This window comes from Tricharina praecox (assembly GCF_024521635.1).
Source record: "Tricharina praecox strain CBS 144465 chromosome Unknown BZA05scaffold_19, whole genome shotgun sequence".
Lineage (NCBI taxonomy): Eukaryota > Fungi > Ascomycota > Pezizomycetes > Pezizales > Pyronemataceae > Tricharina > Tricharina praecox.
Window position 1 is genome coordinate 135835 of NW_026250421.1, and position 23735 is coordinate 159569.

At 52.3% G+C, this 23735-nt stretch overlaps 7 protein-coding genes across 7 annotated transcripts; 3 read left to right on the plus strand and 4 right to left on the minus strand.

The window, feature by feature from the left end:
• Positions 1 to 879: 879 nt before the first annotated feature.
• BZA05DRAFT_403475 (uncharacterized protein) lies at positions 880 to 1558 on the plus strand. Its single transcript, XM_051484210.1, has 2 exons — positions 880 to 1089; positions 1157 to 1558. Exons 1-2 carry the CDS (start codon positions 900 to 902, stop codon positions 1435 to 1437), a joined length of 471 nt encoding a protein of 156 aa, XP_051337699.1. The 5' UTR covers positions 880 to 899; the 3' UTR covers positions 1438 to 1558.
• A 2620-nt stretch (positions 1559 to 4178) lies between these two features.
• BZA05DRAFT_93016 (uncharacterized protein) lies at positions 4179 to 6709 on the minus strand. Its single transcript, XM_051488807.1, has 2 exons — positions 4788 to 6709; positions 4179 to 4724 (listed from the first exon to the last, which is right to left on the minus strand). The coding sequence occupies exons 1-2, from the start codon at positions 6579 to 6581 to the stop codon at positions 4404 to 4406; spliced, it is 2115 nt and encodes a 704-aa protein (XP_051337700.1). The 5' UTR covers positions 6582 to 6709; the 3' UTR covers positions 4179 to 4403.
• A 3395-nt stretch (positions 6710 to 10104) lies between these two features.
• Positions 10105 to 15884, minus strand: BZA05DRAFT_355877 (uncharacterized protein). The gene is made up of 9 exons (XM_051481397.1): positions 15259 to 15884; positions 15000 to 15193; positions 14460 to 14949; positions 14184 to 14404; positions 13276 to 14126; positions 11308 to 13222; positions 10977 to 11249; positions 10792 to 10923; positions 10105 to 10739 (listed from the first exon to the last, which is right to left on the minus strand). Exons 1-9 carry the CDS (start codon positions 15534 to 15536, stop codon positions 10384 to 10386), a joined length of 4710 nt encoding a protein of 1569 aa, XP_051337701.1. The 5' UTR covers positions 15537 to 15884; the 3' UTR covers positions 10105 to 10383.
• A 1012-nt stretch (positions 15885 to 16896) lies between these two features.
• On the minus strand, positions 16897 to 17811 carry BZA05DRAFT_355880 (NUDIX hydrolase domain-like protein). Its single transcript, XM_051481398.1, has 2 exons — positions 17613 to 17811; positions 16897 to 17557 (listed from the first exon to the last, which is right to left on the minus strand). Exons 1-2 carry the CDS (start codon positions 17687 to 17689, stop codon positions 17005 to 17007), a joined length of 630 nt encoding a protein of 209 aa, XP_051337702.1. The 5' UTR covers positions 17690 to 17811; the 3' UTR covers positions 16897 to 17004.
• A 42-nt stretch (positions 17812 to 17853) lies between these two features.
• On the plus strand, positions 17854 to 19167 carry BZA05DRAFT_446556 (TAP42-like protein; the record flags this gene model as incomplete). Its single annotated transcript, XM_051487085.1, has 5 exons — positions 17854 to 18077; positions 18145 to 18415; positions 18494 to 18918; positions 18971 to 19078; positions 19137 to 19167. The coding sequence occupies 5 exons, from the start codon at positions 17854 to 17856 to the stop codon at positions 19165 to 19167; spliced, it is 1059 nt and encodes a 352-aa protein (XP_051337703.1).
• Positions 19168 to 19314: 147 nt separating this feature from the next.
• Positions 19315 to 20370, minus strand: BZA05DRAFT_340095 (SGNH hydrolase-type esterase domain-containing protein; the record flags this gene model as incomplete). Its single annotated transcript, XM_051480955.1, has 4 exons — positions 19315 to 19455; positions 19523 to 19873; positions 19958 to 20100; positions 20223 to 20370. 4 exons carry the CDS (start codon positions 20368 to 20370, stop codon positions 19315 to 19317), a joined length of 783 nt encoding a protein of 260 aa, XP_051337704.1.
• Positions 20371 to 21012: 642 nt separating this feature from the next.
• Positions 21013 to 23699, plus strand: BZA05DRAFT_437507 (ER-golgi trafficking TRAPP I complex 85 kDa subunit-domain-containing protein). The gene is made up of 4 exons (XM_051486452.1): positions 21013 to 22066; positions 22126 to 22292; positions 22346 to 22749; positions 22799 to 23699. Exons 1-4 carry the CDS (start codon positions 21135 to 21137, stop codon positions 23450 to 23452), a joined length of 2157 nt encoding a protein of 718 aa, XP_051337705.1. The 5' UTR covers positions 21013 to 21134; the 3' UTR covers positions 23453 to 23699.
• Positions 23700 to 23735: the final 36 nt, after the last annotated feature.

Here is a 23735-nt window from a genome sequence, read left to right on the forward strand (position 1 = left end):
CGACGACCTCTGGCTGTGAAAAGTCCGGGGGGAACGTATGGGGAGATTTCCGTTAAACCTGGGTTCAACCAGCCACCTACTTTGTACCCAGAGGTTGGGTCGAACCTGAGTGATATTCCATGTACCGCTGCCTACCTGCGATAACTGCCACGCTCGTTGCGAGCGGTGAGCTCCGGAGGGCGAGTAAATAGTAGAGATTGGTGCGATAGGTGTCGATAAGCCTTGGAACTCTTTGGGGTAGGGAGTATGTATGCGCGATTGGGATAATGTATCACTCGGGCTTGGAACGGTCTTGGATAAATGGCTGCTTTTTCTTTCAAGGACTTCTGCATTGAGGATAGAGCAGACGCTTAAGGATAAGCTCTCTCTGGGAAGATACCCATTCACGTTATGTACGATGTTTGGTTCACCCCGAATAAAGGCTGAGAGAGAGAACATCAATTTGTTGTCTCATACGACCTGGCCTGTCTAGACTATGGCGACGCCTTATCCAGCCTTTCCCACCAGCTGGCCTTGCAGAGGTCTGGATGAAGACCCCGCTATCTACTTTACAGTTCGTTGCTGTGCCTGGCTTCACTTTGTCCTTTGAGACATGAGAAGTCACCCCGCCAGCCGAGTGAGATTACGTGCGACGATCTACGACCGTGGTATGCGTACACTTAAGCCTTATACAATCAAAGTGAATGGTATGCTCACTACACCCGGACAATACATTTCTCTCCCCATCTTTTCCGGCGGGCTCATCACTGCTGTTATCACTGCATACATATACACTTACGCTCTGCCAGTGCCACAAGCATCATAACTTTACGCGCACGCGTCTTGTGTCACCCGTGACCCACAAGGTACCATGTACGGTAGTTACCGCGGTTAACCCTCGTGCAACGAGCTCACGCACGATGCAGAATTCCCAGCCAGCTCCACCACCTCCTCCACCACCACCGCTGCCGCTGAAAGAGATGACTACCAGCATCACCTCCCCCCGCCAATCCGCCAGCTCCTCCGGTACCTCGTGGCAAGCAAAATTCGCGCAGGGCCTTGCGGCTCGCGACCGCCGCGAGAAGGCGTTCGACGAGATCATCTCCGCTTGTTTGTCCCCGCCCGTCGCTTTCCCCTCCACCACACATATACACACACAGCTGTTAACAAGCTACAGACTCCACGCTCGCGATCCAGCTGCGGTCGTCACAGCCGGCGCGCGCAGACGCGGAACGTGCACGGCTGGAGCGGCGGTGTAAAGACTATGCGGAAGAGGCGCGGGAGAGAGAGAGGTTGCTGCAGAAAGCGTTGGATGAACAGGTCGCCCAGGAGCTGGAATTGAATATGGCGTATGAGCGCGAGAAGGCGCTGAAGGAAGATAACGCCGAGCTCCTCGATCGCTGGATGAAGCTGAAGAAGAAGGAGGCTGATGAGATGAATTTGGCTAGTCAGTGGTAATCTGGTGGGCCCGGTGGGTGCGTATTGTGTAAGTGGTGACATCCGGCGTAGATGTCGAGGGAATGGAAAGATGACTGCGGATCGGTCGGATACGATGCGGAGTGCAGTGCGCTGCGTGAATCATCTGTCTATCACCGATGCAAACTGTTTGCACTTAACTATCATCCAGTGTTCTGGCCACCGGGAGACGCGCCGGCCGCCTATGCCTCGCTTAGTTATTCTCGTCCGCCATGGTGTATAGTTGGTAGCCTTTGCCTCCACGTGGTTATGCTTCGTCCCAATTCTCTTGTACTTTACGCTGTCACCTCTAAACCTCACAAAGCATGGAGCTTGGTAGCATTATCTATCTGGTTGCGGACTTGTCTGACCAGAGCTTCCACTCTCAAGTCTAACACGGCCAAGAAGCTTGAAGTCCACATGAGAAGCTACATACGTAGCAAAAATCCGCGAGTGAAACTCCTCAAGGCTCAGAGACGACAGCGCTATGTATGACTGCTACCTAAAGTTGGAAGGTTAGGCTATAGCTAAGATCGGTCCCGTCAGATAGGTACAAGTGTGCCGTCCATACCAGTAGTATGTACAGGTTTCGGGGTCGGATGCGTGGAATATTCTAACGCCACTACCTATCGCCCGACGGTATGTAGCCTGTAGGGCTGAACCCATCAGCGGAGATCTTTGGCTCTTTGAGTACGGAGGAGGAGCTTGGAAAAGCCAAGTCATTGGCTTCTAAGTTTTAACCCAACACCCTCCCTCCCACTCACTCATCTTCGCCGTCGACATCAACAACAAGAAGAACATCCATCTTCGGACCGCAGCATTGGCCCATCAATAAACGCAACTCACACGGAACTGAAATGCCGACAAGAAGCCCATCCCGCTAGCTCACGTAATGCTGATGATGCCGCCGCCGCTCGCTCACAGGATTCTACGGACTGAGGGCGGGCCCGGCCAGCATCACGCCCGGCCGGCCGGCCGGCCGCCGAGGACCCGGTGGATCTTTCCCTAGGGAGATGGAGGGGGAAATGCCACGTCTCGTTACCATTGCGCAGCGAGGCTATTGTTGGCAGCTACGCACCTAGTCAAGCACGTCGAGATTTTCGTCCGCGACGGCTGTTCTCGCTCGGTGCTGGTCCATGGGACGAACTGCATGAACTCCGTCGAAGACGCTCACCGTGGATCACCTTCGGTTTTTGTGGCTCCCTCACTTCGAACGTACCTACTCCAATCGGAGAATGCCCACTACGGACATTGTATGTAGGAAAGATCAAGCCTTGTGGCCATGTGGCTCTGACGTTAATGATTACCTGCCTAGCTTCATTTCGGGCTTCTGTGGCTTCCACCCCACCCCACCAGCACCACATCGAAGCATGTATCGAGATGGGGGCACGACGTTAAGCAGGACTGCACCGTGTCGTTATGTCGTCCCCGGCAGTCACTTCGAGACGAATAAGCATTACCTACTACACAAGCTTCCAAACCCCACTTCACTCCGAGCCGCCCACTTTCCATCCCATCCCACATCAACCAATCGCTCACAAGTCCTCCAGCGGCCAGCCACAGCTCGCCTATCCGCTATTTTACTCTTGGATAGCCGATGTGGGGGAGCTTGCACTCGAAGTGGGGCAGCTGGGTATGAATGTGGGGTAGTTAGTTCCCTACGCACGTATCCAACATACCTCGTACCTCCCGCCCGAGAAGTACCGACCCCACCCCACATGGGCCGGTACGTAGGGCTGATGCGCTGATCCGACCGTGTCCCTCAGCCACACCCGTATAGTACCTACTCGGTAGGCGTAAAGATAGACGGCCCGGCGTGTCATCTGCGGCTGAGGGCTGAGCGCACGGCGTCGACGGTCGGGGAGTGAGTCTTCGAAGTTCGGCCGAGAGGTTCGGCCGTATCACGCTCTGTCACTCGAGCGGTCCGTATTTATAGTATGATGTAGCCTGCACTGCCCCCCGCACCCTTTCCTGTGGAAGCTGATAATCCATACAGCATGAAACCCTAAGCTTATGGCCGTACCGTGGAAGCTGAGACGCGCAGAGCCAGCCACAACGCAGGCACCCGGCTTGGTCTTGCACCCCCGGACCCATAGTGAAGTATGCACATACATGATGGAAATACATGCATACAAACTTGCATCGCTCAGTGCCCACTGCCCACTGCCCACTGGGCCACTGCCCACTGCAACGAAACTCACCTATCTCCGATACTCTACTCTACCCTACGGTACTCTACCGATAGGTACTCTATCTTCCCATCCGGCGATCCCGGCTCCAGAATCCGGATGGAACCCCTGGCGCAACGCAGAGTCGCAAACGATGGATCATGGATCATGGTACGGACAGCATCTCTTGTGCCCTCCGGAAGTGCCGGGAGTCCGGGACGGGCCCGGGACGGTTCCGTGGGTCTCGGCTCCCGAGTGCCCGGAATGCCGCGGCGATTCCATGATTCCACGATTCCACGGGCTTTACAAGTCTCCGAAGTTCCCACAATATATAGCATGTGTGATAGGGTAGGTACTATATGTTGTATGATATGATGGATATATCGGATGAAATTCAATCCAGCCCAGCCACCCAGCCAAAGTTAACAACAAACTAAACCAGAATATGACCCAAACCAATGTAGCGTAAAAGTGCCCCTCGTTCAGAACGTGTGTGTGTATCGAGCGAGAGAAGAACCCGTAAGGCTAAGTATCATAAAAGAAGAGTATGAAGCGAACTTTAAAAGTAAAGTAAAAAAAAAGATGAAAGAAGCAAATGCCTACGAAAACAGTTTGGAGACTCCGCCCACCTCTCCCGCCTCCCAGACTAGATCAGACTAATTGTTACAGCGAGATACGACTATATCTATCCAATCCAATTAACGCCCCTCCTTGTATGAAATGTGAAAGAAAACGGTATAGTGCGGCAAGTGGTGTTCATGACCACACGTCCTCCTGTAAACGCGGTAGGTTAGTACATGGTTACGTGACGGGTAAGAGTGTAGGATAGTTGAGGGAACATACCTGGTACAAGTTGCTACTCCGCAGCCTCTTGACCAAATCGTGGCCTTGCTCCTCCGTCAATCCCCGCTCAGCAGACAAGATCTTGCCGAGCGTGGAGTTGACCTCTCGCGCCATGTGAGCGGCGTCACCGCAGACATAGAAGAACGCGCCCTGCTTGATGAGCTCGTTGACCTCCTTGGCGTGTTCGCTCAGTCGGTGCTGGACGTAGACCTTTTGTGGTCCGTCGCGGGAGAAGGCAGTGACCAGCTGGAAGGCATCACCTAGTTTTTCGGCGTATTGCTGTCACATGTTAGCTCGAGCTCGAGCGACAACATCTCGGCACAACGGAAAGTTGCAACTTACTTTCCATTCATCCTGGTACAGGAAGTCTTCGCTCTCCTTGCGACATCCAAAGAAGAGAAGTGTCTTTCCAACCTTCTCGCCCTTCTCCGCGAGGGCGGCGCGCTCCTGGATGAAACCGCGGAAGGGGGCGACACCGGTACCGGGTCCGATCATGATGATCGGCTTAGAGGGGTCGCTGGGCAGCCTGAAGTTGGAGCTCCGGACATGGACCGGCACGTGAATTCCATCGTACTTGTTGCGGGGTCCAGTGATCGCGTAAGTCAGTCCGTGGGGATCGGGTGACGGGTCGCCTTCCTGCTTCTGCTTGAGTGCCAAAAGGTAGTTGGTCGTGACACCCTTCAGAACGTGAGGGGCGCCGGGCATGCTGACGCGCTCGACGACGGCGGTGATGGTCGGGACCTTGTTATTGACGAGAGACGAGGACGAGATCGAGTAGTAACGGGGCTGGATGCGGTTGAGACCTTCAATGATGATCGAGAACGGGACCGCCGACCAGACCTGGTTGGGTGAAACGATTTCGAGAACCTGGGCGATGTTGAGGTAGCGCTGAGAGATGAATTCCGAGAAGTAGGCCTTGTCGCCTCCGAGGCGGGTCATCTGCTCCTTGGCTCCCTCGGTGGGCGCGAAAGCGGCAAGGGAAGCAACGTACTGACGGGAGACGGGGGCGCAGATTTCGATGTGGTAACGAACCGCAGCATCGTACGTGGTCGGCGTGGGGAAAGGGACCTTGGAAGTAGAATCGAGACCCTTGACGTCGATGACCTGGTGGCGTTTTTCTTCCATTCCGAGGACCTTGAAGAGCCGATCGACCTCTGCTCCAGCATTGGTGGGCCAGACCGCCAGGTGATCTCCGGTGGTGTAGGTGAGGTTAGAGTTAGACAGATCGATCTCCATGTGAAGGCAATTGCGGCCCTTGACGGTAAAGCATTCCGTGGACTGCTTGATCGGGGCGATGTACGGGTTGTGCGAGTTGTAAGGTCCGACGGATTTGCCCTCGAGGTGGTTCTTGTTGGGTTCTCCGAGGTACACGATGTCGTCTTCGGGGGTGAGGTCGGGGCGCTCGGTAACGGAGAAGACGGCCTCGTAAACTGCTTCACGTTCCTCCAGACCCATCTCTTGCTGCAACTCGGTCCACATGGTCTCCTTCCACGACAGGAAGTCCTCCTCCATGGTACCCGCTCCATCGTCACCTTCTCCGGCAGGACCGATCCTCTTGGCGCCCAGCTTGGAGAGGGACTCATCGATGCGGCGGACGACGGCATTGTAGTGCTCGTAGGTGTTGTTTCCGAGTCCGAAGGCGACGTATTTGAGGTTGGTGAGAGGCTTTTCCGCGTTGTCTTCCGAGAAGGTGGGTTCGCCGTTGTGGATAAACTCGTAAAACTCGACCGCGTTGTCGGTGGGCTCTCCTTCTCCGTAAGTGGCCAAAACGAACACTATAACCTTATCTTCGGGGAAAGTATCGAGGTTCTCGTAATCGTAATCTTCGAGGTCCGCAACCATAGTCTTGAGTCCGAAACGTGCTTGTCCTTCCTTGGCTAACCGAGAGGCGTAATCCTCAGCGGTACCGGTCTGCGATCCGTACAGGATAACCATGTTCTTATCGGACTCGTCCATCTTCTCAATCAAGTTCCTCGTTTTGCCGGACTTGCCGCCGGCACTGAGAGCCTTGTTGTAGGCATCGGCGGAAGAGCCGCCCTTCGACCACAAAGTTCCTTTCGTGAAGTACGCGACTGTGCCGAGAAGAAGAATCGCGAGGACAACAATGTCCAGTGTATCGAGAGGTAGGTCTGCCATCGCTGTGTTTGGAGGGGTGTGAAACACAATGGAGGTGGGGAGGGGGTAGTGGGTAGAGATCAGCAAAGAGTTTTTCTCTCTTTCTGTCTCGGTAGGAGGGCGGAGGTTGTGGTTGTGATGGAGTGCTCAGAGAAAAGGAGAGACGGAAGCAGGAGCAGTCGTAGTTATGAAGACCCGAATCGGTCACACCCAACCGAGGAAAGATTTGAACAGATTGCAACAACCACCAGATGCGCAACCAACAACAACACAAGCCTTCAGGGCAAGCACACACAAATGTATGGACTTATGTACCGTGGAGCTAAGTTGAACCGGAAAGGAAAGGAAGCGATTCCACAGAGCAGGGGAGAAGGTGGGATGAGGGTTTCTCGAATGAGAGTGAGGCGAGGCGGCTTTAAGCGTACAGAGATCGGTGGCAAGCGTCGGGTTCCCGGGTTCGTGCAGTGGGGGGTTGCTGTGGGGGGATGGTTCCGATAGATAATATAGTAGTAGATATCTCTCCACTCACTCGCTCGTTCGCTTTCTATATATTTATTCTGAACCACCAAATCGAGAAGGATCGAGTAGTTATAGTTCTTACTTCGGGTGAGTGAGACGGGGAGGAAAGAAGCCTTGCTTGATGACATGAGATGGGGGCGCGGCTTCGACTGATGGTGGCTCGTGAGTGGCCATCTGCCACCTGCCATCCGCCATCCGCCGTATGCCATCGCTCTGTCTGTGTCTTTCTGGTACCATAGGCCCAAGTAAATATAGAACTGTTTGACGGCCGAGACAAAAGTTCTCATGAGTGCGAAGGAGAGAATACCTGTGCACGTAAAACACGTTCCGCACGGAAAATCCCACTGCCGGAAGAGTGATTCGGAGAAGGCTTATGCTTCCTTGTACATAGCATGCGGACGTGTGTATATAGTAGTAGGCCTCCACATGGTGTTTCGTGGGCCGGGCACAGGCCAAAATAGATCTGCTCGACCTGCTCGGTGGAGATGGGCGGCGTGTATGTAACCACTGCAGAGTAACTTCAAAAATCTTCTTGACCTGCTCGTTGGAGATGGGCGACGCACGACTTCAAAGCTGTCACAATGTCGTTTCAACTCCAGGTGCATATGTTCATACCTATGTACTCAGGTATCCCATAGGTACCGTATTTCTAGACGTTGATCGTCCTGGAATCCTGGATGCGCCGGATGTTTCCAAATACCCATCGCCGTCACAAGGCATCTGTTCTTCTCCCGCCTTCCGCGTCCAGAGATCCGAGACACTCGGTTATCTGGTTGTCCCCCGCCACCTGATGGTCCGATCAACTGTCGAGCTTTCGCCCTGTGTAACATCGTCGACCAATTCAACCGTCGCAAAGACAGCAACGGGCGTGTCGGATGTTTGCGCGGGACATCATCCGTGACCGATTGGTGGGGAATTTTGTGGGGTTGGTTTGCGGGGTAGCTTCTTGGTACTACATATTGTGCTCTAGCCATATAGCTACCGGTACTTGGGTTTGCCGAGACGGCGGTCGGGTTCTCCTCTTGGACGTGGGGATGGATATACGGTTTGATACCGATACTAGCTCACGTGCAATGGAGCCCGGAATGCTTCCGCTGCACTTTGGGGAAGACCCGCTGTAAGGTGGGTCTGTAGATTACGCTTCCTGCATGACAACAGGGCGCGTGCTCGATCTCCTCGCCTACCTAGTAGCTGACCACCGGGCACCGGCTGTGGGATCTTTTTGGTGGTGTCAGTAGCTCTCACTCGTTTCACAATGCCAAGTCTCCCACTACCTATAAAATCCTCCACCCTCCTCCTACTCTCCTTCTTTTCTTTTTCATACTTACCTTGACACGAGCTTGTTGGCTCACTAAGCAGTGAGCTCCGGAAGCGACGACCCCCATTGCACAGAGAGGGTCAAAGCCTTTGCGAAACGTCTTCGGATCTTTCGGTGTCGCAATTTTTGATTTCTTTCTCTCCTATGATGTGTATAGTATTTTTATTGTTGCTTGGGCGAGTCCGAGGCTGCGAGGAAGATACATCCATATACATACCAAATCAGGTAAGGAGGAGATGCACAACCCGTGGTAGATTTCGAAGGAGGCTATGGGTGATCAGTGATTCACTCGTCGTCATAGATGTCACGCGAAAGAGATAACTTGCCCCCGGTTTCAGGCGATCACCGCGGGCCGCTCGACGAGAGCCGGGTCGGACACTGGATGGGAAACGGAGTGTGCGTATTGCCATGATCTAGTTGGGTCGCATGATGCAATCACTGATCAAACAGAACCCGCGGGCCGGAGGTGTCCGACAAAATCACACCCCTTCACCGAGCGTCACCCCCGTTTACGTTGCATTCATCGAATCTTGTCTACATCTTTCCATCCGTACAATGGCAAGAATCGTGAGGCCATTTCCAATCCATCTGCATGTTTCCCCGAGTGACATCATGTGTTTACACTCGCTTTTGGTATGTACCACATACTGGAAACATCTTCTGGAAGCCTGCTCGTACTATATAGGTACTTACTTACCCAGCAGGCACAATCATGGCCTCCTCTGGGAAGCCCCCGATAACCAAGTAGATAACCCAATACTCTCCATCCCACGTGTCACCACTACCTACATCGGCAAACACGTCCCAATCCCTCCCGCCCACTCGCTGCCCCCAATCGACAAGCCCGTACGTATGTACTGGCCTCACTGTACTGGTACATAGCCCACCCACACTACAGTACTTCGATCGCCGGGTGGAAGGGGGTTCACAAGGAAGGCGGCCGGTCTACATACGATGCTGTTTACACCGCCAGAATCCACTGGAAACATACCAAACCCCAACGGAGTCGATATATACCAGAAAAGGACGGCATAGGGATAACTGCAAGATAAAGGGCGGTATCCTCGCTACCGACAACCGCTCGAACGGGCAGGAGTGGATCGCCTGTCTACTACATAGTTATACCGGTAGCCTGGCAACGTCCGACCGAGTGGCGCCGCATCTGGAGGTTTTATTACGGTGGATACCTAGATACCTACTCCGCGCAGGTGCGCGGTGCGATTGTGTCTCTGGAGATTAGGGGAAAAAACGAACCTCAAAATGACCATGTGGCATGAGAATGATGAACCCCCCTGCAATTGCCGTCCGTGCACCCAGCAGAAACTCAAGATTCGGGAGAGGCACCCACGGAAGAACAGCTGAGTGGCTATTATCAGTTACTGGAGTCTGGAATACGGGAGCAGAACTTTGTTGCTACGATAGAACGGCCCGGAAGGTTTTGGAGGGCTTCGATAAGTACAAAGTACCTACTTGCGAGGAGGTTATGGTACCAGTAGTGGAACGACATGTCATTCGTGGTCGTAAGGTGCTCAGGTTTGAATATCCGGCGGAGTCTCACCGTCAGTAGAGAGGAAATGATAGTAATAATGATGGTTAATGTCCACTTCCTACCGGCGGTATGTGTAGTAGGCCCAGGATTGTCTGGAATGTTCCATTTTATCGGAGGGAGTTCTATGAAGTTTGTACTTGCGCTGCACCATGACTCCATAGAAATCTAACAATCTTCTCTCTGCTTAAGAATATTCTAAAGGAATCACTCCATTTCCCTAACCTAACCGGATGCATGCTATAACAGAAAACATAAACGATTGCATAAAGGCATTATAAGAGACACACTCAAGTTGGTATGTACTGGTACAAGACAAGTAGAAAAGAGGGAAAGGGAATGATATGTAGAGCGGAATGGAGAGAAAAAAAGAAAAAGAAGAAAAAGAAAAAGCGCACTCGCGTTACCAGCCGGGACCACCATCATTTCCAGCCTCTCCTCTACAAACCACTCTCCCCCTCCTCCTCCTCCTCTTGCTCACCATCCTCCTCATCTGTAAGCTTTTCCTCCACATCCTCCACCGTTGGTTCCTCCTCCTTACACGAGCACAACGCCGCGATCTCCACCTCCCCCAAACCCGCCAACTTCTTCAATGCAATCTCCGCCGCGGCAACACGCGCAGCTTTGATTGAATCGGCATTTGCCCCTGCAAAGACCTTTCCGTGAACGACAACCGCTGCAAAGTTGGTCACATACTCGGCAGTCTTAACTTGGTCTGAGTCCCAACCCCATTTTTGGCAACCGAGGACCTCAAGTTTTTTGGTTAGGAAAGTGGTCGGATGCTGGCCTGCGAAATCTATTTCTTTGGATTAGTATATCGAAAGCGGAGAGGATCGGGGAAGACATACTATCGTACATGCTCATGTCCGTGAAGAAGTAGCGGATGTGATTGTTGAAAAAGTCTTGGACCAGGGAATAGTCGAACTTGGAGTCGACGAACAGAGCGCCGATGAAGGCTTCGAGAACATCAGGAAGAATCTCTGGAGAATGTATGGTCAGCTAAGCGGGTAGATTAGAGGGTCGGGGTGCCTACTGGGCGGGTCCTCGATTCCATTATCCATCCAGAAATTCAGTTTTGTAGATCGTTCTTTTGCTTCGAGCAGAGTGCTGGCATATTTATCGATTGCACCATCCAGCGAGCCACTCATCTTCCGGATCCTCTTGTGAAAACCGAGCAGGACACAGATGGCTCCTAGAAAACGATTCGAGACCATTGCCATCTTGTGCTCCGTGAGCCACTGGGGATTGGCCTCCGGATGGGCCAAGAAAATGTGGTCCACACACGCCAGGTCGAGAAGCGCATCGCCTATGAGTGGTTAGCGACAGCCAGAGAAACAATATATATGGGAGCAGTGATCACTTACCTAAGAATTCAAGCCTCTGGTACGAAGGCACCCTCTCGAAGGTAAACGGATTGGAGGGGTGAGTGAATGCCGACATTAGAAGCTTTGGCGAATCGAAGCGGTAGCCGAATTGCTCCGCAATGTCATCGGCAAGCTTCGTTTGAATAGCCGTGGGTTTGGCCAATTGATAGTCAGGAATCTTATATTGCTGGTAGTATTGATCGAAAGACTGCTGGTTGTGATGCTCGGTTCTCAGCAGCGAGGTGACCATCTTCGTTGCGCCATCGTGGCCAAGGCCGATAAGCGCAGCTCCGATCAGAGCCTCGCAAACATCAGCAACCGACTTGTCTCCGAGACTCACAATACGTGAGCCCACTGCGTCGAGTCCAGACTTCTTTCCGTGGAGCAGCCTCATGTGAGGGTACCAAGTACGCCTTGAGAAACCTAGAGTCTGAATGAAATCTGGAATGCCAATCAACATCGCTTTCTGGAAGAGATTCTGGTTGCAAATGAGGATCATGCGCTGAACGTGGAGCTGAAACTCGTTGTTCGAATGGGACTCGCAGTACAGACTGATTGATGTGGCGAGCTTAAGATAGCAGTCGCCGAGGAATTCGAGACGCTCGTAATTGGCACCTATGCCTCTACGCTTCTCCACAGTAATTATGTTTGTGTTCTCGGAATCCTTGGTGATAGCTTCGAGTGCCAGATTTAATTCCAGCTGGTCCAATCCCAATTTCATATCCGCATCAAGCCTCCTGAGCAGCTCCCAAGCGTGGAGGTATGCGTCGATGCGCGTGCTGACAGCGGGAAATATGACAGCGGATCTAACCAGGCTTGCGGGTAATATTGAGATCATGAAGTTGGACGGAGTAATGACTGCATCGTACACGAGTGACTTGTCTTTCTCGGTAGGAGGGTCCAAGAAGTTGAGGCGGTGCAAAAGGCGTTCTGCACGAAATACCGGCTCCTTTTCAGGAATATCCCACTTGACACCGCCCCACTTCTTGCGCTTTCCAGCATTGTAGCTGTAGTCTTGGATGCTGTCGAAGTAATCGTGGCCAGTGATCGATTCTGGGACTGCATCCTGGGAATTGAGCTCAGGTATAACCTCATGAGCAAAAAATCGACGTGATTTGTCAAGTTTATCCACCCAGTATCTGTCTCGGATATGGTGGAGATTATCAGCGGTCAAGTCAAGGAATAACTCCCGGTCAGCAGCAACCCGTCCAATCAGCTCCCAATCTAGAACATCGGCCGCCCTCGGCTTTTCATCAAACTTGTAGCCAATCACAGGCGCAAACCAGTATCGAAGAGTTTCATAGGACATTTCAAAGTGTTTGTTGAATACATCCGTGAATACCCGATTGGTGAATGTGGTCAGTAGTTCCACTTGTGCATTTGTGAGCTCGAACGGTTCTTCAAGTCGGGTTATCTTCACCTTTGAATTCCCGCCTCTGGTACCGTAGACATCGAAAAGAGACATTTTGGGTAGTTTTTCTCGGGTTCCGATGCAAAGTGGCTGCATTGCATCGCCTAGAAACATCTCATGAGGCTCCTCAACGGTGATTATTGCGATCCAGAGCTTTGTTGGCGCTGTTCCATCCTTGATGTCCCAAAAAGCGGGCTTTCGACGGAGAGTATATGTGTTTCTCTTTTTTGTGTCGACAGCAAGACGAGCGTTGGCATACTTGGGAAGTATCTTCCGGCGGACGGGGGGCAGAAAGTGCCCATTGATCGCTCTCTGTTTCCGAAGAAGCAGTACTGTCTCGAAGGCTGCTGCTCTCTTGGCGAGAGCTCTCGTCCTTTGGGGCTTGCACTCATACACTCTAATAGGGGAGCCTTCCGGTAGAATCAATTGGCAAGTAAATTGTCCACATCCAGCCGGCCGCACGACATATATTGGTGGTGAGCTGGCTTCGCCGTACCCAGTATTCTGGGTTAAGTTAGCCATCTAGAGACACGAGCGAGTAAGAGGAGGTGCCTTACCAAATGTGCGGCGTATGTCGAGATGAACTGCATGGCTAAACTGTGAGTCAATTTGGCTCCAGTTTCTTCCTCATTATAGTAGAGCTCGTTGCCTGTGTTTCCTTCGGGGACAGGTTCGCTCTCGTCTAGAAATCGATCTGGGGGAAGGCTCTTGCAGAAACTCTTCATCGTCTTCTCGAACGTGAGGACGTCCCTAATGAGGTTGCTATGCTCCAGATTTCCTTTCTCGATCATGTGGAGATACAGAGAGCTACGGTCACGAGCTCGTCCACGAGACTGCACGTACTGGATCATGGTGTTGTATATGTCGAATCTTATCACCAAGTTGCAATCCGGAACGTCGAGTCCTTCCTCGGCAACTGATGTCGCAAACAAACAGTTCAATATGCCAAGCTTGAAGCGATGCACATTGACCATCTGCTGCCGAATCGTGAAGGTCCCGTCACTATCAGCACCAGTCCGACTACCAAGGAGCACTCCTGCACGAAAGTTCTCAGAAACTTGATCTTTGAGGCATTCGTAGATAGTTCTGGCTGCTAAACGTCTCTCGATGAAGATGATGCATTTTGTCTCAGGGTTTTCGTTGTATGCCTTTTGGAGTTGTCTCCAGAGCAGCCAGACCTTAGGGCTGACGTCTCCTTCCAGCATCTTGGGAGGTCCGTATTCGTGTAGAGCAACATAATCCTGGGCTTCACGGATCATTTGGAGGTCTCGCTCTAGTTTTTCCCATCGCTCAGCTGGATCGCGGGTGCCAGCTGCCTCCTCAGATTCTCGCTCGGCTTGTCTCGCCAACTTCTGAGAATGTCGCTCAGACAGTGCAAACGACCAGGATCGATCCGCACACCAAGGGCCTGAAAACATCATTTAGCAATGGACCCATATGCCACTGTTGAATCGGGATAACCTACCAAGCTCGGTACTGGCCTGCTTTGCGAAGGCAAAGGCGCGTTGCAAGCAGGAAACGTTTCCGAATTTGTCGTGAAGCTGTCGGTAAAGATCGGTCTCAAAGGGCTGTTTTCTAGCCCCTTCATAGATCATCACCCTCTCCTGGGGACGAAATTCGCTCCGCTTGAGGAATGAGATGTGCTCCGATGTGTAGATACGACAATACAGGAGCTCCTCTAACTCCCTGGATTGTGTCAACAGTCAATTCAAATTGGCCGAGAAAATGGGGAATCACTTACGATGCCGCCCGATCAACTTTGGTCTTACTATTCGTGTCAATTGGAGATGCCGTCATCCCAAAGATTTTAGGACGGTTTTTCGCTGGCTCGGGGCTGTAAAAGTCCCTCATTATTTTGGCATACGCATGATTCTTCTTTGCATGGTGGGCTTCGTCAAAGCAGATCAGATTGATGTCCTTTATCAATATGAAGCCGCGACTGAGGCAGACGTTCAGCACGTCGGCAGTCATCACGATGACTAGCTCATCGTCGAGAATCTTGGACCAGGTCTCAAGTTTCCACATCTTCTCGGTGTCGCATTTGGCGCCGTAGTACCTTCCAACCTTGGCATCGAGATTGTTGGCCAGGACCGAAGATTGTTGAAACACCAGATTGACAGAGTCCACCAGGAAGAAACTGGCGCGACGATGTCCACCGGCTTTGCGGTTTTCCAGCTCCTCGCTGATCATGTGACGGATGAGTAGGCAGGCAATCAACGTCTTTCCAGAACCTTTGACTTGATTAGCACGACCGTTTGAGTTTACCCCAGGGTGGAACTACCGGTGTCGAGAACAGCCAGCACGTTCATCTGCTTGGCTAGCTCGAAGATCTCCAACTGATACTCTCTCGGCGTTGAAATGACCTCTGCAGCCCCTCTGTTCGCTAAAGCGGCCATAGAGAGCTTGTGATCATCCTCGTCGGCGATTGTCTTCTTGGGACTCTTTTCTTCGAACTTCCTAATTTCTTTTTCGAGCCTGTCCATGTACAAGTGATGAAATCAGTCCCCGACCGACACTTAAGATTGAGGCTGAGTGATTACCAAGCATTGAATCCGGCCTTTCGCTCGAGACGAGCTGCCGACATCTTCTTTTCCTTTCGCCGGTCTAGCGAGGTTTCGGACACACGGAGGGTGAGAATCTCTCGTTCGTCGCCGTTCGACCGAGCATCAGCATTATTTCCGATCTCATGGCCGTTATCTTGGTCGTTTTGGTGATCTTTCGTGAAAGTGTTCTCGTCTTTTGGATCGATCGATGAGGTCTCTCGATCCTGTGCTTCCTTCGCTAGGATGTGATCTAACAAGTCGCCCATGGTAGACATCGTGAATATGCGGTATGCGGTATGCGGTATGCGATGAGCAGTGTCAGCTCCACCTCCGTTGTCGTCTGGCGTGCGAAAGAGTAACTCGTGAGATCGTTGCGGGGGGAAGTCGAGGAGAATGATCGCTGCAGACTGAACCTGTTCAATGTGATGGGAAGTAGAGTGTTGGGAGAGTGAGCAAACAACTCACAGTATGGCGTTACTGGCAGCTTAAATATATAGAGGTTTGGAACTTCGTGTCTAGCCTCAACTCCACGATTCCTGGCGTGATGTAGTGAGAAGATTGCAATTGATGGGGTTGTTTGATGGCACGATAGGTCTACTAGTAATTAGGTCGCACCCCGCTCGCTAGATCCCTGCTTCCGCACTCACATCATCTCTAAATGTGGATGCAGATGTCAGATCAGGGTCAGCGATTCTGCAGTGTGAGTTTGGGCTTCAACCCGTTTGGCCTCTGTCTACTAGAGGGTGCTAGAATAGTTGTGAAGTCTATCTACGGGTTAGGGTTGTAGGGCTGAGGTACTTATTGATAGCTCCTCTAGGTTGAATATGGTTGGGGACTCTTAGAACCGATGGAAAATATAGCCTATTTTCTAGCTCCAACCACTTCACCAAAGAGCTTCTTTTCAACAGAAACTTGTTATTAACGGATGGAGAATCGCATGGCCGACATTAAAATAACGTCCGATTGATCTTGAGGAGTGTGGTTGTGGAGTTTAAGGATTTACAAATTAAATCATTCTGTATGGAGGCGTACTAATGCCCCCTGTTATCGACCAATTCACTTATGTTTGCACCAAATTTACCCATTTTGGGCCTATCTATAGGTAGCCAAATCGGGTAATCTAAGAACAACCATAAGCTGAGAATTGGACTAAATAGGCCTAAAATCGAATTGAAAATCTCTATTTCTTCTAAATAAAAGAAAACTCATAAATTGCTATTTGCTGTAATGTGTGAGGGGGGGGGGGGGTAAAAAAATACGCTTTTTTCCGTATCGGTACGGTCAAAAAGCGCATTAGTACGGTCAAACCACGTATTTTGACCGTATCGATACGGAAAAAGCGTATTTTTTACCCTCCCCCTTCACTATACAGTTACCCTTTTTGTAATTAATTCGATTTTTCAACGAATGTCCCATCTTTTGGTTCAAGGAGTCTCCAACCATGACTCCTCTAGGTTAGATAGCTCCCGGTACGATTAGAAACCTTTCGGGCAATGAGCTGAAGGACGTAGGGTGGTCTTGGGAGATGGGAAGTCACAAAGTAGATGCAAGTACTTTCTACGCCCAAAGGTCGAAGAGCCAGTTCTTTCGGCAGGACTGCTGCTGCAGTATTTCGAGAAAGTGCTTCCACTGAGTCTGGCTTTAGAAATTTAGAAGATTGGTGTAAACGTCTCTTAATTGGTACAGAGATCTATGATTCTCTATGAACGAAGAGCCGATATGACACCCATTTCCCATGCTCCATCACTGCAAAAACTTCCACTTCCTCGCAATTTCGAATCCCTCCGCCAACGTTCCCACCCTTGCATCGATAGCATACCCATCCTTCTCCAACCGCCTACATTCGGTGTAGAGATCCTTCAGTGGCACCGTGAAGCACTCAATAAACTCATTGTCCTCTAGCTGCGGCTTCGGGTTCTTGTTTTCCTCCTTGTCCAAATCAATCTTGACGTGGACCATGTGCAAATTGGTATTGCACATTCCAGGGTCGTTGAACATGAGGCAGCTCTTGTCCTGTTCCGCGATCTCGCCGCGATACCCCGTCTCCTCGTAGAGCTCTCGGAGTGCGCACTCTTCGGCCGTCTCATTGGCGTCGACGAGACCAGCGGGGACTTCGATAGTGATCTTGCCGATTGGCGGACGAAATTGTTTCTGCAAGAGAAGCTCGGGAGAGGAACCGGGGCGCTCAAGAATCGCGACGATACCGACGCCATCGTAGTTGACACCTACAGGACGTGTGCATCGCTCAGCGGACTCCCAGTCGCGCGTGGTGGAGTGCGGGTCAGTGTAGACGGTTCTGCAAGTTATCGACGTCAGCTCTGAGTTGCTGCAGGAGATAAAGCGACACTCACTTGACGAGCTTGACCCATTTCGCATCCCGGAGCATCAACGGCTCACGGGAGACTACCTCGCAGCTTTCAAGAGACATTCTGGTGATGGTTCGGAATGTGTGGTGCGGCACGAGGGGTTGATGTAGTGGTGGGGTGGGGTTGATCGTGTCATCGCTTATTTTAGTGTCCGCCGCAGGCCGATTATGTTTCTTCGCATTCCACACTCTGTTTCAACGTCATCTCATTACCCCGCCAAACCGCTATGGCCAGCTCCGACGACCAACAAAGCTCGATCTCCTCGCTCCTCCGAGAAGCCGACATACTGAAGGATCAGCTCAGTAGCTATCCAGATACCAACGGCGATGAGTACCAGACGAAGCTTGGTCTTGCCATCAAAAAGTACCAGCAGTGCAAGGATCTGGTCGCGCGAGCGTCTCTGCTGAGTTTAAACGAGTCGCTGGAGGATCTGGCGACTTCGGATATGCGGTGAGCAGCTACCGTTGGGAATATGCTGTCGTGTTGTCGCGTTATAGCTTCTGATGTATGCAGATAGATGTCTTGCCATCCCCTTCACCATCGCGGAACTCAACACGCGGGTCAAATCGCCGGATCGGAAGCCTGTCTTGCTGCGTTCGGTGGCGCTCTACAAGAAATTTATCTCGCTCTGCGATGCGTACGATCTTGTCTCGTCAGCGGAACGGACTGCCGCGGAGAATGCGGGGACCGGAAAGCCTGTCTCGGTTCTGCCGACGGATCCTGGAGCTCGTCGAACGGCGAAGATAGCTCAGTTCAAGGCGGAGAAAGAGCTTAAGGCCAAGATAGAGGTATGGAAAAAAATCCTCTCAGGATCGTCTGTTGCTTGGCCCAGCTTAAACTAAGGCTTCTCCGTGTGTGATTGATAGTCGCTAGCAAACCATGCGAGCGCGGACGACGAAGATTTACGGGAATTCCACAAGGCATCACTGAAGCTTGCAATAATGCAGACCATTCAATCACTGGAAATGATTATGATGGAGCTCGACATGTTAGCAAAGGCGCCTCCTCCGTCGTCCGAACCTCGCGCAACACAGGAGGAGGAGGACGATGCCCGGCGTCGTGGGCGCAAAAACGATGGATACAACGAGAAATTGGATTCTATTCCTAGCACAATAAAGGGAGGGAATTTGTTGACCAAGGACGGGAAACCACTGCGGCCTTTCGTGTTGCTGGACAAGCGACAACAGCTCAAGGATGGTGTTTTCGGGTCTGGGCACAATCTACCCACGATGACTATTGATGAGTACCTCGAAGAAGAGAGGAGACGAGGTGGAATCATAGAAGGCGGAGGGTTTGTCCTTTGATTCCATATTTCGCTTCTGCTTTATACTCACAGTGTATAGGGAAAAATCGGGCGAGCGACCAGAAGTCGATGAGGATGACTACGAAGCTGGTGACGCTGCGACCATGAAAGCCCGTGCCTGGGACGAATACACAGAACAGAATCCAAAGTACGTTGCTCCCATCCATCTATATGCTTCATGCACTCGCACCTGACAACGTCAATAGGGGTTCTGGCAATACTCTCAACAGAGGCTAATAGTGGTGGAACAATAATAAAATGATCTTTCCCCACGCCATGCAATTTAATTGAGCTGTGTTTACATACCTAAAGCTCGTCGTGATTCTCAGCACGCTTCTTCCTCTCGAACTCTTTGACTACCTCTAAATCCCCCGCCCAAGGAGCCTATGCCATCACGTCAGTATCAGGCCATGCTGGTCTAATGTGCAAGGGGAGCTTAACCATCAACGGGATATTCTTTGGTAATATCTCTGGCCAGTGGTTTTCCACGTGGACCATGAATGCTCCATAAAGCAGCTGATAACCCTGTCGTACAGCCACCGTATCAATCCCATTCAGACGGAGTAACATCATACTAGGCCACTCAACTCACCTTGGGCCCCAAATGCAGCCCATCAGTCAGGTACTCCCTCAGCGATGGCGATCCTTCGTCATTGAGTGGAGCATTCGCAACCTTCTTCATAAACACAGTATAAAAGTCGAGCACCCCGAGATGGCTGTCGTCCGTTCCCAGGTCCAGAATCAAGTCCTTGACGGCTGCAGCATATTCTGCGGTCACGTCAAATGACCTGTCAGCACCCTTTCGACGATGGTACTTGCCGAGCATCTCTCGATCGATGGGTGGTGGTGTGATGAACAGAATCCGACTGTGCTGGGAGCGCTCATTTTCGCGTATCATCTTGATCATTTTGCAAATGTTCTCCTTGTATCTTTCCAGTGGGACCTGGAAAGCCGAAAGAAACTCACGGGCTGACTATCAGTCTCCTATACCTTGAATATGGGGATTTTCGGAGAAGGAAACGGTGACAAAACGTGCGTGGTGAACAAATTCCGGTAGACAAGCGTCGTTCGTCCCAACCCACACGACCCATAGAAGCACCTCCGATATCTGTGCGGCCAGAACTCTCTCCAACCATGGCAGAAGCCAGTCCGAGTTGTAACCCGAGAGTCCTACGAACAGAGAAAGCCATTCCTTTAGTGCTTGAATTTTCTGGGGAGAGAGAGGATTATTCACTCTCCCCCCCGAGCTCTCTCTCACGTAGAAGCGGGGAAGGGGGAAGGGGAGCTTAAACCTCGGTTTAGAACATCCGCACGCCGGACATATGCATCCGCGAGGGTAGCTCCCGAGCCGTCTCTGCCCGGAGAGTAAGCTTGCTCGATGAGCGAGTCGCCAAAGAGGATTATTGCGGGGAACGATGCTGCTGCTGCGGGAGAAGCCATCATCAGTTTGGCCGACCGGGAGAGTTCGAGCACACGAGAAACGGTTTGGTTAGTGATGGAAGGTTTAGTCCCACTTGTAAAGCATAAGAGGAGTCGGGTAACGAGGGAATTATAATGACCCGTGACAGGGTGGGGGCCGTCTGCCGGAGCGGAGAGCTGAGACATCTTGCTTGCCGTGGGTCATGACTCAAAATATTGGCCGGGGGTTCGTCGGAGCACTCTATGGCGAGCTGGCGGTTTGAATCACATGCATTTGGCCTTGAGCTTGTGGATCGGATGTGGTGGTTCGACTACTCCGGAGCTATGGTGTACGATCATCGGATCAAAGCGAGCAGTCGCAACAAGTTCCTCTCAACCCATGCATCCACCCAGAGCCCCGTCTTGGACCAAAAAATATGACGAGTGATCGCCCATGCGCAGTCCAGCGGAGTCGGGGCCCCGTTCCAGGCACGTAGAGTATAGTGCCGCGGGTTCAGGGACTTCCATTTTGCTTCTGCAGCATTCGCCGGGCATCCATCAGCAATCTAAATTGACTTGACATGATGAAACACAATTTGGAGAAGCTGCCGGGCATTAATTGCAGTTGCTGAGAATATGGGTGGGGCATGGCTTGGCTACAGGGTAGAGAAATCTGAGAACGTCATCTCCACTTCCTACCCACACATTTCCGCGATACTTTCGAGCTCCCCCGCCCCGCCCAGCGTCAACAACCAAGCTTGCACCAATCCATCCCACCACTTCACACTCACTCCCGGGAGTCTTCGATGGCGTCGTCAGCCACTGCGAACCCTGACTCGCGTCCGGGAACTCCAGGAACGACCCGGAGCCGCTCCGCACAGATTCGTACATCGACCCTCCGTTCCACGAGCTCCACATCGTCGCTCAGCTCGCTCTTCTCCGCCTCCCCCCTGAAGGATGGATTGTCGGGAGGCCGAAGATCGGCGGATCAGTACGATGCGCGATCCCTTATCTACCGCGCGTTTGTTCCGCACATCGCCGTGCATGTCTCCGCCGACACCGACGAGCTCGCACGCGAAAAAGGATTTGCGAGCTTCCACGAGATGCTACGGCCCTACGGCGACGACCTACAGGGACGGCTAACGGTCAGGGACTCGGTGGGCAGCAGCAATAGCTTTGATGACTTCGGAGTGAGGTTCGTGGGATTACGGGAGATGGCTGCGTCGGGTGAGAATTGGGAGACAGGAATATCCGCCTGGGCGAATGGACGGGGCACTGCGTCGGCGGGGGAGAAGGGTTCCGCTGGGGGAGCAGGGTCGCAGAAGGTTTTCGTGGGAGGTAATATAGATGAAGTTGAAGAGCTGGCCAATCTACACCTGGAACGGAACGAAGAGGATCTTCTGGAAGCGTCCTCCCCCGTTGCAAATGGTGGTGGCAGCGGTAATGGTGGAGGAGGAGGAGGCGGTGCTGGTGCTGCTGCTTCTCCGCCGTCAGATCACCTGTTCTATCTCCATTTCCTCCGCAGGCTACTCTCGGCAATGCCGGTATCGCCCCACGAAACGTTTTCACATCCAGTAGCATGTGTCATTGCAATATCTTCACGAAACCAATCGCCCATCGAGACTCTGCGCAACCTCTACGCCTCCGGAAACGATGTGAACATGCCGCAATATGTAAACAATGACTACTTGAGATACTACGTTCTGGTCCACGATGAAGATAGGGACGACATTCAGAAGTCGGTTGCATCCACTCAAAACGCAGATCCGTGCATGGCTAACTTGCGGGTGCGCTTAGATCTACAACGTTATTCGACCAGATGAAGAAACACTTTGGCTTGAGCTGTCACCTGTTACGCCTTAGGTCGGGAGGGAAAACTGCGGTCACAGACGACGATGCGGTCATGGTGCCGACAAGTCAATGGCGCTCGGCGGCTGAGGAGCTTGCGAGCATCCGTGCGAAAGGTGGGGATCTTCGGGCTCGACACATCACTGCATTGGCTAACACTCGCTTCCAGATGCCGAGGACACCCCACCGTTATGCCTCCCCGAGACGGACGCATCAGGAATCCAGACGATGGTACGAGAGATGACACAAATGAGCGTAGTGCCGTTCATGGAGCGGTGCATTGCAACATGGAACGACCAGGTCGCATCCAGGCGGCGAGGACTTAGCGGAAGGTTTCTGTCCATGTCCAAGCGGTATTTCGGCAGTACTTCCACACGAAGTTCGACCTCATCTTCAAGTAACTACGATCCCGTGTCGGCATCCTACCCTCCCTCCACGCCCGAGGCTCAGATGCGAAAGTTGGCGGACTTCGCATTCATGCTTAGGGACTGGAAGCTAGCACACAGCGTCTATGACCTCTTGCGGACAGATTTTACAAATGACAAAGCGTGGAAACATCACGCGGCTGCTCATGTGAGGATCCTATCTGCATCACTATCGTACGGAGACTAACAGTCGACAGGAAATGACCGCAGTAAGCATGATCCTAACCGGCACACCCCTCTCGCACAAGGTCCGACAAGAAACGATAGAACCGATGATCGACCTTGCCTGTTACTCCTACGTCGCCCGCTGTTCAGCAACCTACTCCGCACTCCGCTGCCTCCTCGTCTCGGTGGAGCTCCTCCGCCTCCGCGGCGGCGGCGCAGTCGACGAAGCTGCCAAATGGGCGATGCGTGCTCGTGACTCCAGCTCCCTCGGTCCGATCGGCCATGCCCTTGTCACCGAGCGCGTCGGCGATTGCTACGTGATGCGGCAGGGGCGTGGATCACAAGCCCTTGGCAGTAGGAAGCGAAAAGCGGCCATGTGGAAGATGCTCGCAGCTAACGAGTGGGTCGCCGCTGGGAAAACCACACGCGCACGGCATTGTCTGGACGATGCGCTGCCGCGCTACGAGGACACTAGATTCGATGTAATCAAGGGGTTTGCGGACTCGCTGAAGGCACGGACGGGATACACACCCTTGTCTGGGCGAAATGTGGGGAATCTGGTAGATGATGACGACGACGACGATGAATGCCTCGAGCTCGGGAGCAAACGCAAGAGCATCGTCATGTCCCCCAGTGGTGTGGAGGACTCGAGGGTCGCGGAGGATGATAAGTTTGTCGAGAGCTAAGGGAGGCGGGTTTGTACTGGGGCGTAATCACTAATGTTGTTTTTTGTAACGTTGGGAAGTGGATGCTTAGCATGGCGTTTGGGCGTTCCTGGATTGAATGGTTGTCCGTTGGCTTCGAGAGGAATCATGTGTTGTGTATAATTTTCCTACACTAGATGAGAACGCTTAGGTCCAGACTTCGGAGAGGAGAGGAGGATGGAAGAGCGATATTCTGTAGTTATATTCGCAAAGGCAAGGAATTTACGTGCACCTCGTTCATCGTATCTACCATTCCGTCCGCGCC

Excerpts from the sequence above, each read along its gene's own strand:
- BZA05DRAFT_93016 (XM_051488807.1), bottom strand. The coding sequence starts at position 6,581 with ATGGCAGACCTACCTCTCGATACACTGGACATTGTTGTCCTCGCGATT. Across the intron at positions 4,725-4,787 it reads TGTACCAGGATGAATGGAAA|CAATACGCCGAAAAACTAGG; the intron begins GTAAGTTGCAAC and ends AACATGTGACAG.
- BZA05DRAFT_437507 (XM_051486452.1), top strand. The coding sequence starts at position 21,135 with ATGGCGTCGTCAGCCACTGCGAACCCTGACTCGCGTCCGGGAACTCCA. Across the intron at positions 22,067-22,125 it reads GATAGGGACGACATTCAGAA|ATCTACAACGTTATTCGACC; the intron begins GTCGGTTGCATC and ends GGGTGCGCTTAG. Across the intron at positions 22,750-22,798 it reads AACATCACGCGGCTGCTCAT|GAAATGACCGCAGTAAGCAT; the intron begins GTGAGGATCCTA and ends AACAGTCGACAG.
- BZA05DRAFT_355880 (XM_051481398.1), bottom strand. The coding sequence starts at position 17,689 with ATGTCTCTTGAAAGCTGCGAGGTAGTCTCCCGTGAGCCGTTGATGCTC. Across the intron at positions 17,558-17,612 it reads AAATGGGTCAAGCTCGTCAA|AACCGTCTACACTGACCCGC; the intron begins GTGAGTGTCGCT and ends GATAACTTGCAG.
- BZA05DRAFT_403475 (XM_051484210.1), top strand. The coding sequence starts at position 900 with ATGCAGAATTCCCAGCCAGCTCCACCACCTCCTCCACCACCACCGCTG. Across the intron at positions 1,090-1,156 it reads CGACGAGATCATCTCCGCTT|ACTCCACGCTCGCGATCCAG; the intron begins GTTTGTCCCCGC and ends AACAAGCTACAG.
- BZA05DRAFT_355877 (XM_051481397.1), bottom strand. The coding sequence starts at position 15,536 with ATGTCTACCATGGGCGACTTGTTAGATCACATCCTAGCGAAGGAAGCA. Across the intron at positions 14,405-14,459 it reads AAAGTTGATCGGGCGGCATC|GGAGTTAGAGGAGCTCCTGT; the intron begins GTAAGTGATTCC and ends GACACAATCCAG. Across the intron at positions 10,740-10,791 it reads GGACATGAGCATGTACGATA|ATTTCGCAGGCCAGCATCCG; the intron begins GTATGTCTTCCC and ends CCAAAGAAATAG.